General features: G+C 35.1%; 1 protein-coding gene across 2 annotated transcripts in view; it reads right to left on the minus strand.

Annotated features, from left to right (window-relative positions):
- The window catches only part of LOC143230188 (E3 ubiquitin-protein ligase RNF220-like), a 100,332-nt gene that overhangs the window by 61,940 nt on the left and 19,613 nt on the right, over positions 1-18,779 (minus strand). For both annotated transcript variants that reach the window (XM_076463325.1, XM_076463320.1), the window contains exon 3: positions 4,933-5,059. In XM_076463325.1, coding sequence (XP_076319440.1) covers positions 4,933-5,059 — 127 coding nt within the window. The remainder of the gene's footprint in view (positions 1-4,932; positions 5,060-18,779) is intronic.

The raw sequence follows: 18,779 nt of genomic DNA on the forward strand, positions 1-18,779 counted from the left end.
CAACCTGTAAGTCGTGGATTCGAAGTTTATCATCAAATATTGTCTTCCTTTCAGCCTTACATAATGTGACGGACAATCCCACCATCTGTCAGTAAAGATTAACTCAAGATTTGGCAGTGGTTGAACCTAACTAGCTGCTTTCTCTCTAATGTAACATTAAAATTAGAAAAGGCAAGAACAGACAGCCTTGTAATAGCTCTGCACGAAATTCATATATATGTATATATTACTCCCTTTCAGCCGTAGGTGTAGTAGGTTTATCATCACGTGACGGGCAATCCCAAAACATATATATAAACATACAAGTATTGAAGCTTTTCAGCAACTCACGTGATAACAGATATTATAGAATGGCCTACAAAAAACTTAAAAAGAGAAGTATGGTATATTCTGTGTGGTATAGTTTAGTTATTATAAAAATTAAACGTATATTTATCGTAGTGGATTATCCTTATGATTGTTAAATACAGACATGTTTACAGAAAAAGACCTAAAGTTACTTTAGAATTAGTGTCTATCCCAGTAAACATTTTTTTTTCTGTTTTTTACTTAATATATCACACGATAGACTGACTACCTATGTTCTACCACAGCGGGTTTAAAAGCCCAATTTTTAGTATTATAACCTACCAGGGGGTCCGGGCGCACGAAAATATGTATTTTAGAACTTAATTGATTCAATATGTATGGCTGTCTGTTCATTAAAAATGCAAATACATTAAAAACAGATAAAAAGATAAATAATTGGAAAATGGTGGTTTTGATTGTTTAACTCTAACAAATATCGGTTTGTAAAGAGGGCGTTGTTACAAATACTTACTAATAAACGGAAAAAAAATGGTTAATTCTGTTAAATCTGAAACACTTGAAAAAACCGAGCCTATCTTAATAATTAAGAATAATGATTTAGCATATTGGATAACTCTTAGGTTTTATATAGGCATGGACAGTTGGTGAGGGCTCCAGGCCCTTAATCTGAATATTACGGGTTCAAATCCTTATCACACCAAATATGCCCGTCCTTTCGTCTGTGGAGGTGTTATAATCTGACTATCAATCCCACTATTCGTTGGAAAAGAGTAGCCCAAGAGTTGGTGGTGGGTGGTGATGACTAGCTGCCTTTCCTCTAGTCTTACACTGCTAAATTAGGGACGGCTAGCGCAGATAGCCCTCATGTAGCTTTGCGCGAAATTTAAAAACAAACAAACAATTGTAAGTTTAAAAGCAATGATTTGAAAATTTTAATTACATTATAATTGCTTGTATTAAATTTAAGGTAATGTTTGGTATAATTTATTTAAAACAAATACAGATACTCCAGAAATGGTTTAATCATGGAAAAGCTTCTTTGGCTGATAAGTCCTCTGATAAAAGAAATGTCTATACTGTGTTTTATAAAGTTGACGTTATGTTAACTTCATGGTAGAACTTTAGGAACATTTACGTCACACAAACACACACAAAAGAAACCTAAACCTCAACGGTAACTTATTCACACGCGGGGCGCCGAGGGCTCACATACAGCTGCGAATCAGCAGGAGAGAACCCATTCAGCAACAACTGCCGACACAAAGGTTTTGATGGAAAAACAGATCGATCATTACGAAGCCTTGAGCAATGTCACGTCTCGAACCCTGGATCCTTCGATACGAAATTCTAACCAATAGATAATGAAGAAAGATATTCTTCGGATAAATTATTTTTTGTCTGAGTATTGAAAAGGCTTCGTAACTGATCGTCTTAGAGTTAAGGAATAATTTAAAAATGGACTGTATTATTACAATAGTATTTTTTCTTTTGCTATATAGAAAGGTAATTCTTTTATCTTCATATTTAGTGGTCTCAGAAAATATGAATAGTTTACTCTCGCAAAAAGAGGTCCTGGACTGTAGAAGATGGAGACCTGTTCTATAGTGCCCACGAATAACATGCGAAGTTATTCGTGGTACTTGATAATTTAAATATTTAGATTAACTTATAAAATTTAAACTTCGGTAAAGTATAAACAAGTATTTTATTCGTAGTAGCTTGACAAATTAGGACTTGCGTTTAAAATGTACCTTTGATAAACTGTAATATAATGATGAAATAGTTAAAATACTGAATTAGAAAAACGGTAGTTCAAAATTTAGTTTGATGGTGACTTGTATAAGTTTGGTTTGGTGTGCTTTGAATTTCGTGCAAAGCTACACGAGAGCTATCTGCGCTACCCGGCCCAAATTTAGCAGTGTAAGACTAGAGGGAAGGCAGCTATTCACCACCACTCACAACCACCTCTTGGGCTACTCTTTTACCAACGAATAGTGGGATTGACCGTAACATTATAACGCCCCCACGGCTGAAAGGGCAAGCATGTTTGGTGTGAGCGAAATTCGAACCTGCGACCTTCAGATTACGAGTCCAGAACCCTAATGATTACCCGGCTATGCCGGGTCATGACTTATATAATACTTCTATATTAATAATTAGTCGTGAAAATCAATTTTTTAATGTGAATTGTTTGCCACAAACAAATTTGTGTGGTTAAATTAAGACTGGAATATCGGTTTGTTTTTGATAAATTAGCAAGAGGAGATTACCTCAGAAACTATCTTAAATATAAAAGAAACACTTAAGGAACTGTATATCCGTGAAACTACTTCGCAGGGTGAGAATGGATATTCACAAACGTTCGCACGAAAGTCAAAATTTTCAGTTTTGCTTTTTTTAAGGTTGTTTTCGAGTTTTGTACCACTACTTCGCCCCCTGTTGATGGATTTTTACCAAATTTCGCATGAATGTTTGTCGAATATATGCTGAGATACATACAAACCTACGGTTTCACATTTTATGTGTTTCGATTTTATGGGTGTTTTTTTTAACTACTTACAGTGGTAGCAACTTTTCACGTAGCCTTTGGTTTATCATGAATTTACATAACTTCCGTCCAGGAGACGGGTAAGCCATCTAGTTTTAAATATAGTAAGTATTTTATTATTATTTTGTAGAATTAATTTCGTTATATTTTTCTTTTACACTTAAGTTGTATGATGTGATGAATCAGTTTACACACGCATAACAGTATTATACAAGAGTTACCTAGACTTCAACATACACACTAAAACATACAAAAGTTACGGATATATTCTTAAAATATCTGAAACCCAAATTTTACGGGTACAAATACTATTACGGGTTATAGTGAAGACATAACCGTATTCGCCCGCGTCGTGCTAAACATGCTCGCCCTCCCAGCTGTGGGGGTGTATAATGTGACGGTCAATACCACTATTCGTTGATAAAAGAGTAGCCCAAGAGTTGGCGGTGGGTGGTGATGACTAGTTGCCTTCCCTCTAGTCTTACACTACTAAATTAGGGACGGCTAGCACAGATAGCCTTCGAGTAGCTTTGTGCGAAATTCCAAACCAAACCATAACCGTATTTTTGGCAGATTTTGTTGAACCATACGGTTAGGCCTTTTATTCTTGATTGTTTAAATCATATCCGGAAAGTTATTTCTTTCTTAATTTGTTTTTACAGATGACGTATTATCAGACTTGTACGTGTTGTTGTTTTTTAAATCCTACTCAAGTCTCAGATTCCACTCAGCAATGCTGTAAGAAGAAGTAACCATTATTTTCAGTTCGTAATACATCGTAGTGTTTTCGATACCTATGATGGGCATATGTAGCCCATTGCGCTCAACAACAAACAAAACTATCTAAATTTTAATATCTTTGTATTTTAGAATGCAGAGTAATATACATACAGTTGAATAAAACAAGTTATTAAATATATTTCCGAACCGTAGAGAAGGGTCTGGTTTGTTTTGAATTTAGCGCAAGGCTACTCGAGGGCTATCCGTGTTAGCTGCCCCTAATTTAGCACTGTAAGACAAAAGGGAAGGCAGCTAGTCATCACTACCCACCGCCAACTGTTGGGCTACTCTTTTACCAGCGAATAATGAGATTGACTATCAAATTATAACGCCACCACGGCTGAAATGGCGAGGATATTTGGTGCGACCGGGATGCGAACCCGCGACCCTCGGATTACGAGTTGCACGCCTTAACACGCTTGGCCATGCCGGGCCCAAGGGAAGGGAAGTGGTTCTAAACGTTTCGTAACCCGAGGACTCCTTTTTTCTTTCTAGGGGTCTCACAAATTTATCTAAGTTTTGGTTTTGAAAAGAATGATTCCATGTATGTGAAAAGCTGTATTACAAAGTTAAACAAGCTCGGTATGGCCAGGTGGGTTAAGGCGTTCGACTCGTAATCTGACAGTCGCGGGTTCGAATTCCGGTTGCACCAAACATCCTCGCCTTTTCAGCCGTGGGGGCGTTATAATGTTACGGTCAATCCCACTATTCGTTGGTAAAAGAGTAACCTACGAGTTGGCAGTGGGTGGTGATAACTAACTGCCTTCCCTCTAGTCTTACACTACTAAATTAGGGACGGCTAGCGCAGATAGCCCTCGAGTAGCTTTGCGCTAAATTGAAAACAAACAAAGTTAAATGTTTTAATTCGTATACATTTAATTTTACGAAAAAAATATTTTTTTTATTCTATAGATCGTTTTTCATAAAATATTTTTACGAAGTTTCGAACATGACTCGAGGAGTGCTGGGGGAATCCACTGGACCTGGTTCGAGAAATGCTGCTCCAGGGTATTTTGTGTACTATACAAGGATCTAATACAGTTTCAAATATGTATTTCTAGTGATTACTAACCGCGCAATAACATACTTTTCAAATTATTAATATTGTTATTTAATTTATTTGCGAAATTTTCATTTGGTAAAACATTTGAATATCACTTATTATTCACCGCTGGAACAGCGGTAAGTCTTTGGAATTACACTGTTAAACTAAAAAAACAGCCAGATGTCGCTTTGCTATAAGAAAAACACACAATAAATCGCTTTGCTATAAGAAAAACACACAATAAACTTACTTGTTAATTTTGTTCAGTTTCTCAATTTCGTGTTCAAAATGCGATAACAACTCTCCCGATCTGATTGTCACTCCACAAACTGGACAACATGACGCTTGTGGATCCAGCGGTCCTCGTTTCTTTACCTCTATAATATATAAACACATATATTTATTACAATATATTGTAATATATTTACAATTACAAAGCCTTTTACAAGCCGGCGAAAAATAATTACAATTATTCTCGTATGAAATGACTCGTTTGGGTAGTGATTTTCTCTATCGTATTCCAGCCGACCTGAAGAGACTGGGATAGAGCAAAAAGCATTTCATGCGATGGATAAGACAAACAGAGTGTGGTTGGAATGTTGTTACTCTATACTCTTGTAATTCTTGAAAATCCCTGAGGGACTAGGTTAATAATGCTTAGAAATGTAATGGGCCTAGTACCGATGTCTTTTATTTAGGAAAGTTGTATATTAAACACAGTAATTATTCATTAAACATCAAGCCCGGCATGGCCTGGTGGTTAAGGCATTCGACGTGTAAACCGAGCAAGGGTCGCGGGTTCGAATCCTTGTCACACCCTTCGGCCGTGGGTGCGTTATAATGTGACGGTCAATCCCACTATTCGTTGGTTAAAGAGTAGCCCAAGAGTTGGCGGTGGGTGGTGATGACTAGTTGGCTCCCCTCTGGTCTTACACTGCTAAATTTGGGACGGCGAGCGCAGATAGCCCTCGTGTATCTTTACGCGAAATTCAAAAACAAACATTAAACATCACATACCACCCGGCGCAGATAGCCCTCGTGTAGCTTTGCACGAAATGCAAAAAGCAAACAAACAAACAAAACATACCACCCGAGGTAAAGACGCGTTTCATTCAGTCCGACATAAAATTGAGGGCTAACATCACCTTTATGATCTATATCCACTCTAGTAAGCTTTTTCATATCTGGGGTGACATACCACACCCATATCACGTTAGGTACTATCCCTCACAAGAACCATATTACGCGTCATACCCTATTCAGGTCACATTAGATGAGACACAAGATGGAAAATTTCGTTCTGACGCATGCTTTCTTTAAACACCTCTTATGGCTATGATATTCTGAGAAAAACAATCCAACTATATGGATCGGGGCTTATATTACTTAAGCCTAATAATGTACATATTCTTTATGCTTTCAGATATTTACCACGTGTAATTCGGCTGATGTTAAGTTACCATCATTCCAAATTACGCTTTTACTGAACAATCCCACGTAGTAACGTTTAGGAACTAAACAAATAACTTGTAGCAGAGCGCTCACAAGTCGTTTTAACTTCACTTCTTAAGCTGATAGGTATTCAGGAAAAAACAAATTAGTAGCTTCCCAGAACAAAACTGAAACCATACTTACACACCGTATGGAACTAGGTGTACTTTTCTGTGATATTGTACAGCGTAACTAACTGTTGTTACTATCTGTATAAAATTCAAACCTCTTGTACGCACGTGAGTTTCGATGACGAAACTCCTACTGGGTGTTAATGAATAAATATAATGCTTCGCGTCGCTAAACGGTCATTTATAAGACGCAGGGATCTGTCCAACTGAGGGAGCCACGACCACGCTAGTTTGTTATCTCCTGATTTAATACGAAGCGGTTTAAAATACGCACCACAAAGAGCAGGCGGAGGGTATTGTTGACTAGCGGGTCCGTTCCTTCTAGTCTGTTTAAAATTAGAGACGGTTAGAAAAGATGCCCCTTGTGTCGCTCTGCGTGGCTCAGCGGTAAGTCCGAGAGTTTACAACATTAACAACAAGGTTCAGATACCCATAATGGGCACGACACAGATAGCCCATCGCGTAACTTTGTGTTTGAATGCAAACAAACACTTTTCGTAACATCTGAAACAGAAACGTGAACGTATTTGAGATATCTTACACACATCGGATCTTGTTTATAAGGTAAGTGCACGTGCTCACAGGAAGTTTTAAAGAATCAGTCTTGATAATGCTGTTGATGACAGTTCCACGAGATGGCGGAGGGCTACGAACTTTGATCCTCATATCAATACCAGTTAGTGTCAAGAATCATGCTCAAGTTACATCTCTCTGAAACAACCATTACGGAAGCGACAGAAACACACAGCTGTCGAACCCACCAACAAGAAGTTCAAAACATTAAAGGTCATTCAATCAGCTTATCCTCTCCGGAACACGAAAGTAGGAATAATTGCAACCACCAGACCAATCGATCGTTGTCTTGTCAAAGGTGGAATAATAAACTTTCGCTAGTCAAGCGCAGCGAGTTCCATCGTAAGTGGTCAGTTGACTAATACGTCTCGACAACCGAAAGGAAATTCCGAGTAACCCAACTGACCCTCCCTTATTTTCTCCTCATTAATGAAATGATGATATACCACAAACCCCTCATCCCACCCCCTCATTGTATCGACAATTACATTACTGTGAAACTACCCGTTCTGTCCATTTCACTTGCTCCCTGGGTGGCGCCATTGTTGCGATGTGATTCTGTCAACCGAAGAATAATTCCAACTTTTAATGCAAGACCACTTGCTGGGGACTCGCTTTCGGCCGTGAAGGGCCTGCGTGAACGTGTAATGGCGATCCATCCATCTTACTGTCTATGTGAGATCCAAGGATCCATCATTTAACCCTTTTCTTCGATCCTTTCTTAGAACAAAGTGTTGATCCGCTAATTTTTTTTTTCCAACGAGATCTTGAACCACGCGACTTTTATATAAAGTATCGCTCGTCTGATGCATTTTCCCCACTGAAACCCCGACATTGTAGTCCCAAATCAATACGCCATAGTCTGACGATTATTACGTGTGATTCATAATCTGCGAGTAGTGGGTTCTAATCCCACCACCGAACATCTTAGCTCTTTCAGCCGTGGAGGCATTATAATAACAGTCAATCCCAATTTTAGTTGGTAAATAGCAGCCCCAACGGTTGGCTACCACCGAGTAGCTTTGCGCGAAATTCGACAACCAATCATTGCGTATTAAGAAAACTCAGCCGCCTTCTTTTCACTGATTGTAGGTCCTTTCGGTCACTATGGTATTAAGATTGTCAGAAATAACGGGAAGCCATTGTCCTACGACTTAACGAAAGTTATGGAAAAACAACTAAAACAAATGTGTCTGAACCTCCAAAATGCAACTACTCTCCACCTATTTCATCAGACTCGAAGTAATTCTTTAATCATCACATTTTTAGTAAAACCCACATATTAATATCTTGTAGTAATGAAAGTTTGTTAGCTACGGCAGAGCAGCTCTGAATTTTGGGGATTTGTTTTTGTTTTCAAGTACAAACTTTTAGCTCATAGCTCCGTCATTTCTTGGCCGATTCGACATCTAATTACAGTTTTGGACTCGAGAGATCAAACCGTTTTATTGGTGTACTTGACCACGCCCAAGATCTCAAAGATCAATTTACCCTACTCTACCCTAAATGAATTTCAGTTTGAGGGTAGGCTGGCAAGGATCCTGATGGGTAGTCAAATCAAATCGAGTATATGTGCGTCCCACGCTTGATATTTGCTGGCGCACAAAAGGTTAGCTAAAGTAATCTAATTTAAACATTAAGCCTAACGCATAAATATAACGTAAGATATAGCTGAAACATTACTCAGTAAATTTTGACTACAATTCAGTGTAATAAAACTTTTGTATTAAACTATTTTACTGTTGCGTAACACCGAAGTTATCAAAAAAAAATAACGAATAAAAAGCAAACCTTTCTAACAAATCAACATGAATATTGAGCATTCATTATAAACACCATAGTTGGTTTAAAAGCAATCAAATGATAGTTTTGTTGCTAAGCGACGATGTATATTATTGAGTTTTGGTTTGTTTTGAATTTTGCGCAAAGCTACTTACTCTAGGGTTATCTGTGCTAGCCGTCCCTAATTTTGTAATGTGAGCCTAGAGGGTAGGCAGCTAGTCATCATCACCCACCACCAACTCTTGGGCTACTCTTTTACCAACGAATAGTGGGATTGACCGTCACGTTATAATGCCTCTACGGCTGAAAGGGCGAGCACGTTTGGTGTGACGGGGATTCGAACCAGCGATGCGGGCCTTGGAAAAGTGATTTATTTGTTTACTATTATTCGCTTAGTAAAAATTACGGCAACAAAAAACAAAACATTCATTAACTATAACATATCATTTAGAAATTAGTGGATCGAAAGCGCGTCCATCCTTAAAGGAAAGTCCTAGTCACGTGCGACAAACAATTATATGATACTAGCTAACAACGTTGTTTATTTTGCACTTGAATATAAAATAAAATCAGTTCGTTTTACATGTTGAGACAGAACTGGCTTAAGTCTCGTGATGACAAGAAACCCACTTGAAGTAAAAATGTATTCTCAAGACGACTGTTACGTGTATTAAAACTTTAATTAAAATAAAGGACAGAACAACGTTTCGACCTTCTTAGGTCTTCTTCAGTTTAACATAATACATTATGACTTAAATTTCACTGCTATAAGCCCCCCGCTAGTACAGCGGTATGTCTCCGGATTTACAACGCTAAAATCAGGGGTTCGATTCCCCTCGGTGTGCTCAGCAGATAGCCTGATGTGGCTTTGCTATAAGAAAAACAAACACTGCTATAAAGCACCGAAAGTTCGAAGAATTCAGTGTACGGTCTTTGTTGTTTTTTATATCGTAGTATACTTGAACAACGTGTGTACTGATTAGGTTTAAAAACTCGAAAATGTGTTACATTGTTGCACTCTGGAGAGATATTCATAAGGTACATGAAAGGCCCTGAGATACACATAGATTTATTACATGTCTTTGTAGCTGTGTTTAGCGTCTAAAGACTTCTAGTATCTTTCCACCATTCGTCAACACAATACACACAACGTACATAATATGTAAGAATGGTTTGATCACGCTTGTTGACAACAGGGGGTGTTGCTGTACTCCCCGTTATCACTTTAAATTCCAGAGAAATAAAAACTGTGAAAAATCTTTGTAAGTAAATGCAGGACATGTATATGAACGCGTCACGCATTTCCATAAACTATATACACGTCTACTGACGTGAAAAGCGACAGAAACGTTGATAAAATGTCTGTTCCTTTTTGCTTCATGTACTGAGCCCAACAAAACAGTTTGGATAGCGTCGATTTCTCCATGAAACTAACTCGATTTCTAAGAAACTGACATCCTTCATGACAAAGGCCTATTGATGGCTTCATACAGAGAAACTGCGGTAAAACGAGCTAAGTCCACTGTTTAAACAGTAACAGCATAAAAACGTTACACAAAACTCTCACCATATTAACTCTATAAATGACTCCAAAACCATTCGCAGTCAGTGATCCAGGCTAGTAACTCCGGTTGGTACACAAAAAGCTCACAAGTCGGCACTTGGAATCTCTCCCCCCTCTCTCTATCTCTATCATAAGAAACAACCAATCACGTGGTGCCATCTATTGTCCAACGTAGCAACAAAAGCGGATATGCACGACTGATAACAAAGAAAAGGCCAAAACGCGATCTTTTCGAAACTCTCCCAGTTATTGGTGTTCAAAACGTTAATATCGGACACAGACATCAGTACAGATGTTAAACATGCTAGAGAAGCTGGACTGCAAAGAATATGGCGTGACCTTTGACCTGAAAAATACTTGGGCAGTCTTGCACTCAAGACCACACATACAGCAATCACGCTGTTTAAACCTGTCTTTTGAATAACGGCATTTTAGCTGTAAATATTACCCCAAAGTTATAATGTGTGTTAAATACACAGAGGTACACTAAACTTGTGAAAAGAAAAACTTCCTGCGAGTAAAACATTAGCAGCTGGCACAACTTTGTACGTCTATATGTGTTTATTTAACAACACACAAGGTATACAGACACACTAGCAGATATATGAAAATACAGATGGCCTAACAGCACTAGGAGATTCAAAATCAAATAATATGTTAAACAACCACAAAGTTTATATATATATTTCTTTATATAACGTTTCGGTCTAGCCTCTTCAACAGATTAAACAGATTAAGCTCAAAACTTAGCTCTCTTCAATTAAGAATAAAAAATAAACTTATCGACTGTTTAACCTATTAAGAATGAACATAAATTTTGTGACAGTTAACTTATAACGAATAAAAAATAAAACTTTGTGACTGTTTAACCTATTAATAATAAAATAACTTCGCGACTGTTTAACCTGTTAAGAATTAAAATACAAACTGGGAAACTGTTTAACCTATCCTTTAATTTTGATATTTTTGTTACCCATGACAGTAACCATATATTTCTTTTTACAACACTTAGAGATAAGTAACAGAAGAATAAACGAGACGCATCAGGCCATGGGTGTCTCACAGAGTCATGGTAAAGGCCAAACGTGGTCCAAGAGGTGGCGACGTAGTTTTGTGTTGTTATTAAAAAATGCGACAACAAAGAAACTCGTTGTCTCGTATAGTAACACTATATTTTGTCAATGTTCCTGAATTAATGGAGATTATAAGTGTTGGCAACACGCTTTAACAACGGTGACAACAATAAAACGCCCACTGGTGTTCGAATCTGATGAACACTCGTTCGACGAAATACTAAACGTAGTTCAGAGCTCAACTGAAATGTACACAATGCCTAAAACAAAACCAATGAAAATCTAATTCGCAATAAACGCATGGGAAAATATTCGTATTGACCTGGCATGACCTAGAAGGTAACGTGCTCGACTCCCAACCTCAAGGCCGAGGGTTCGAATCCCCGCCACAAAACATGCTCGCCGTTCCAGGCGTTATTATGTACGATCAATCCCACTACTCCTCGGTAAAATAGTAGTCCTTCCTTTCATTCTGCCACTGCTAAATTAGGGATGGCTGGCGCAAATATCTTACTTCTAGCTTTGAGTGAACTTCAAAACAAATAAAACTAAAAAATCCGAAACAAATACTCAAGGAATTTTAATAACCGTCATGGTTTAATGGTTTTATAATAAACAACTTTTCACCCAACAACTGATATTCCACATATGTTTTATTTATTCATAGCACAATCGTTTGTGCTAAGACAATTAAGTTTAACATTCATAAAGACTTTAAAATGGGCGTTCTGATTTTCTAAATTATACCCATAAAAAAACACAATATATATGTAAAACAATGTTCGTATGGCTATTATCTATACAACAAAAACCATTTAATATTACAAACTAGACTCTGAACCAAAAGAAACAAACTTTGTATGTTCATACAACAAAAAACCATTTAATATTACAAACTAGACTTTGAACCAAAAGAAACAAAATTTGTATGTTCACACAACAAAAACCACTTAATATTACACCTATACTTTGAACCAAAAGAAACAAACTGTGTATGTTCACACAATAAAAACCATTTAATATTACAACTAAACTTTGAACCAAAAGAAACAAAATTTGTATGTTCACACAACAAAAACCATTTAATATTACACCTATACTTTGAACCAAAAGAAACAAACTGTGTATGTTCACACAACAAAAACCATTTAATATTACAACTAAACTTTGAATGAAAAGAAACAAAATTTGTATGTTCACACAACAAAAACATTTAATATTACAACTAAACTTTGAACCAAAACAAACAAAATTTGTATGTTCACACAACAAAAACCACTTAATATTACACCTATACTTTGAACCAAAAGAAACAAACTGTGTATGTTCACACAACAAAAACCATTTAATATTACAACTAAACTTTGAACGAAAAGAAACAAAATTTGTATGTTCACACAACAAAAAACATTTAATATTACAACTAAACTTTGAACCAAAAGAAACAAAATTTGTATGTTCACACAATAAAAACCATTTAATATTACACCTATACTTTGGACAAAGAAACAAACTGTGTATGTTCACACAACAAAAACCATTTAATATTACACCTATACTTTGCACCAAAACAAACAAACTTTGTATGTTCACACAACAAAAACCATTTAATTACACCTATACTTTGAACCAAAACAAACAAACTTTGTATGTTCACACAACAAAAACCATTTAATATTACACCTATACTTTGAACCAAAAGAAACAAACTGTGTATGTTCACACAATAAAAACCATTTAATATTACACCTATACTTTGAACCAAAAGAAACAAACTGTGTATGTTCACACAATAAAAACCATTTAATATTACACCTATACTTTGAACCAAAAGAAACAAACTGTGTATGTTCACACAACAAAAACCATTTAATATTACAACTATACTTTGAACCAAAAGAAACAAAATTTGTATGTTCACACAACAAAAACCATTTAATATTACACCTATACTTTGAACCAAAAGAAACAAACTGTGTATGTTCACACAACAAAACCATTTAATATTACAACTAAACTTTGAACCAAAAGAAACAAAAGTTGTATGTTCACACAACAAAAACCATTTAATATTACAACTAAACTTTGAACCAAAAGAAACAAAATTTGTATGTTCACACAACAAAAACCATTTAATATTACAACTATACTTTGAACCAAAAGAAACAAACTGTGTATGTTCACACAACAAAAACCATTTAATATTACACCTATACTTTGAACCAAAAGAAACAAACTGTGTATGTTCACACAATAAAAACCATTTAATATTACACCTATACTTTGAACCAAAAAAAACAAACTGTGTATGTTCATACAATAAAAACCATTTAATATTACACCTATACTTTGAACCAAAAAAAACAAACTTTGTATGTTCACACAACAAAAACCTTTTAATATTACACCTATACTTTCAACCAAAACAAACAAACTGTGTATGTTCACACAATAAAAACCATTTAATATTACACCTATACTTTGAACCAAAAGAAACAAACTGTGTATGTTCACACAACAAAAACCATTTAATATTACACCTATACTTTGAACCAAAAGAAACAAACTGTGTATGTTCACACAATAAAAACCATTTAATATTACACCTATACTTTGAACCAAAACAAACAAACTGTGTATGTTCACACAATAAAAACCATTTAATATTACACCTATACTTTGAACCAAAAGAAACAAACTGTGTATGTTCACACAATAAAAACCATTTAATATTACACCTATACTTTGAACCAAAAGAAACAAACTGTGTATGTTCATACAATAAAAACCATTTAATATTACACCTATACTTTGAACCAAAAAAAACAAACTTTGTATGTTCACACAACAAAAACCATTTAATATTACACCTATACTTTGAACCAAAACAAACAAACTGTGTATGTTCACACAACAAAAACCATTTAATATTACACCTATACTTTGAACCAAAACAAACAAACTGTGTATGTTCACACAATAAAACCATTTAATATTACACCTATACTTTGAACCAAAACAAACAAACTTTGTATGTTCACACAACAAAAATCATTTAATATTACACGTATACTTTGAACCAAAAGAAACAAACTTTGTATGTTCATACAATAAAAACCATTTAATATTACACCTATACTTTGAACCAAAACAAACAAACCTATATTTTGAACCAAAACAAACAAACTTTGTATGTTCACACAATAAAAACCATTTAATATTACACCTATACTTTGAACCAAAAGAAACAAACTGTGTATGTTCACACAATAAAAACCATTTAATATTACACCTATACTTTGAACCAAAACAAACAAACCTATATTTTGAACCAAAACAAACAAACTTTGTATGTTCACACAATAAAAACCATTTAATATTACACCTATACTTTGGACCAAAAAAGAAACAAACTGTGTATGTTCACACAATAAAAACCATTTAATATTACACCTATACTTTGGACAAAGAAACAAACTGTGTATGTTCACACAACAAAAAACCATTTAATATTACACCTATACTTTGGACCAAAAGAAACAAACTGTGTATGTTCACACAATAAAACCATTTAATATTACACCTATACTTTGGACAAAAACAAACAAACCTATATTTTGAACCAAAACAAACAAACTTTGTATGTTCACACAATAAAACCATTTAATATTACACCTATACTTTGGACCAAAGAAACAAACTTTGTATGTTCACACAATAAAACCATTTAATATTACACCTATACTTTGGACCAAAGAAACAAACTGTGTATGTTCACACAATAAAAACCTTTTAATATTACAACTATACTCTGAACCAAAAGAAACAAACTGTGTATGTTCACACAATAAAAACCATTTAATATTACACCTATACTTTGAACCAAAAGAAACAAACTGTGTATGTTCACACAATAAAAACCATTTAATATTACACCTATACTTTGAACCAAAAAAAACAAACTTTGTATGTTCACACAACAAAAACCTTTTAATATTACACCTATACTTTCAACCAAAACAAACAAACTGTGTATGTTCACACAACAAAAACCATTTAATATTACACCTATACTTTGAACCAAAAGAAACAAACTGTGTATGTTCACACAATAAAAACCATTTAATATTACACCTATACTTTGAACCAAAACAAACAAACTTTGTATGTTCACACAACAAAAACCATTTAATATTACACCTATACTTTGAACCAAAAGAAACAAACTTTGTATGTTCATACAATAAAAACCATTTAATATTACACCTATACTTTGAACCAAAACAAACAAACTTTGTATGTTCACACAACAAAAACCATTTAATATTACAACTAAACTTTGAACCAAAAGAAACAAACTGTGTATGTTCACACAATAAAAACCGTTTAATATTACACCTATACTTTCAACCAAAACAAACAAACTGTGTATGTTCACACAACAAAAACCTTTTAATATTACACCTATACTTTCAACCAAAACAAACAAACTTTGTATGTTCACACAACAAAAACCATTTAATATTACACCTATACTTTGGACAAAAGAAACAAAAATTTGTATGTTCATACAATAAAAACCATTTAATATTACAACTAAACTTTGAACCAAAACAAACAAACTTTGTATGTTCACACAACAAAAACCATTTAATATTACAACTAAACTTTGAACCAAAAGAAACAAACTTTGTATGTTCATACAATAAAAACAATTTAATATTACAACTAAACTTTGAACCAAAAGAAACAGTGTATGTTCACACAATAAAAACCGTTTAATATTACACCTATACTTTGAACCAAAACAAACAAACTTTGTATGTTCACACAACAAAAACCATTTAATATTACACCTATACTTTGAACCAAAAGAAACAAAATTTGTATGTTCATACAATAAAAACCATTTAATATTACAACTAAACTTTGAACCAAAACAAACAAACTTTGTATGTTCACACAACAAAAACCATTTAATATTACAACTAAACTTTGAACCAAAAGAAACAAACTTTGTATGTTCATACAATAAAAACCGTTTAATATTACACCTATACTTTGAACCAAAACAAACAAACTGTGTATGTTCATACAATAAAAACCGTTTAATATTACAACTAAACTTTGAACCAAACAAACACTAAAGGAATAGCTCTCTTTCCTTAAATCGTTTACATTTCAGAAAAAAACAAAAAACTAATTCAACATTTCCAACAGCAAACCGCCAACAGCATTATCCAGGCTTTACAAACCAACTGACACGGCTCAAGAGCTGAGCCAACGTTTCGTCTTTATAAACCAAATATCTGAGGATTTGAAACTCGTGGTTCTCAACATGCCTTATCCGTAAACCAACATTATTACGGGCAATACTTGGAAACATCACGAGGGTTTGAACCCTTCTCTGTTGTAGTTCACATTTCTACGTAGAAAAACTAAACACGTAATACTGATTGTTTTATCACCGTTATTTGTCTCACCAGTTTATAAATGAATCTTAAATGGCAATCTGAAAAGCCGATTACCAACTACGGAACCAAGGAGGGAACACGTGTCATTGTGATAGATGTGTCAAAATATCAACAACATGTCACTTTTTTGCCACCGTAGCAAACAGATACTAGGGTTTTATAAGGTAGAATGAATACGCTGTCAGAAGTGTTAACGCCTCCTTCTCTTTAGTCGATACATATTTCATGTTTATATCGGTATGTGATAGTTTCTCTGCTACTGTACTGGTTATCTCAGCTTTCAGAACCCGTACAAACGACACTTTGATGAGACCATCCATTCCAACCATCTGGGACAATGATATTCCTTAGAAGAACTCAATCGATGTATGATATGGAAAATTACCCCTCCCCTCCCCGAAAAAACAAACAAACCCAGTCTGAGATCAGAGGTTTAGCCACTGAAATAATCGAGAAACTGTCATGCCCGTTTTTGCTTTATATACATGTAGATTTACAACAAAGTCGTGACGTTTATAAATAGCTGTCACTGTTTTTTCTGTATATAGTTACACACTGGGGTACTGTACTTTGTCCACTCTCTTCGTAAGCTTATCACATTCCCATGAGGAGGCATTATAAATAGAAAAGAAATATCTTGGTAGACCAAACTCTGGGAAAACTGCGGTGAAACAGTAAAGACAACCACAATATGTTTCTTGGTGAGGGTACTAACCATGACGTGGGTTCAAACAATAAACCGTACAGCATGGAGGACAACACCCATCCACAGTTAACGTTGTTTCAAATTAAACTATGCAATGGACTACTATCTGTGCTCCGCCCACAACGGGTATCGAAGCCCAGTTTCTAGCTGTAGAAGTCTGGAGACATGTTGCTATGCCTCAAGGAGTTATGACTACTTTGCCATAAGTTCCAAGTAACGATCATGGAACAAAATTATATCTTTTTCGTTGTGACTTAAAGACATACGTTTTTTAAATGTACTTTTGGTTGCATATCTTTTTGAAACAAAAGGCTTTGAGAACAACTTTATTATTATCACGCGTAACGTGGTCGCTCTTTGGTACATGAACGAATCGTTTTATTTGACATTGAGCTATTTTGGTTTTGAAGTTGTTTAAAAAAAAAAAACGAGCCGCACCCTGGGGCTGTAGTTCCCCTCACGTTAAGAGACTTTTTATTCCACGTTAAGAGCTTCCTTGATCAGCAAGGCTAAACATAAATGGTGGCAGTTCAAAAGTAGATATTCACTTATAACTAGTAACCCTCTCTACATGGTGACCAGCGCCCAACTATTGTGGTTAAACATAAATGGTGGCAGATCAGAGTGGTTATTCATTTACTGTTAGTAACCCTCTCCGTGTGGTGGCAAGCACGACATTGTTCCGGAATGGAGGTTAGTCTTGGGGTAGTTTGGTTCCTGGGGAAAGCCATATTCAAAATAGGAACAACAGAACTCAGCTCCACGATCATAGGAACAAAGAATAGTGTCTTTCCTCAGTTTCACATTTGCTTCATCTGTTTTGTAGTAACTCGAAATTTAAAAGTTGTGTTCTCATATATCGTTAAGAAGCCCAAATGAATTACATGGATAATTAAGAAAACAGCTCAACACTGTGGCAATATATGAACTATTTTAAACAGCTCAACATTGTGGCACTATATGAACTATTTAAACAGCTCAACATTGTGGCAGTATATGAACTATTTAAACAGCTCAACACTGTGGCTATATATGAACTATTTAAACAGCTCAACACTGTGGCAGTATATGAACTATTTAAACAGCTCAACACTGTGGCTATATATGAACTATTTTAAACAGCTCAACACTGTGGCAATATATGAACCATTTAAACAGCTCAACACTGTGGCAGTATATGAACTATTTTAAACAGCTCAACACTGTGGCAATATATAAACTATTTAAACAGCTCAACACTGTGGCAGTATATGAACTATTTAAACAGCTCAACACTGTGGCTATATATGAACTATTTTAAACA

Source organism: Tachypleus tridentatus, chromosome 1, assembly GCF_004210375.1.
Source record: "Tachypleus tridentatus isolate NWPU-2018 chromosome 1, ASM421037v1, whole genome shotgun sequence".
Taxonomy (NCBI): domain Eukaryota; kingdom Metazoa; phylum Arthropoda; class Merostomata; order Xiphosura; family Limulidae; genus Tachypleus; species Tachypleus tridentatus.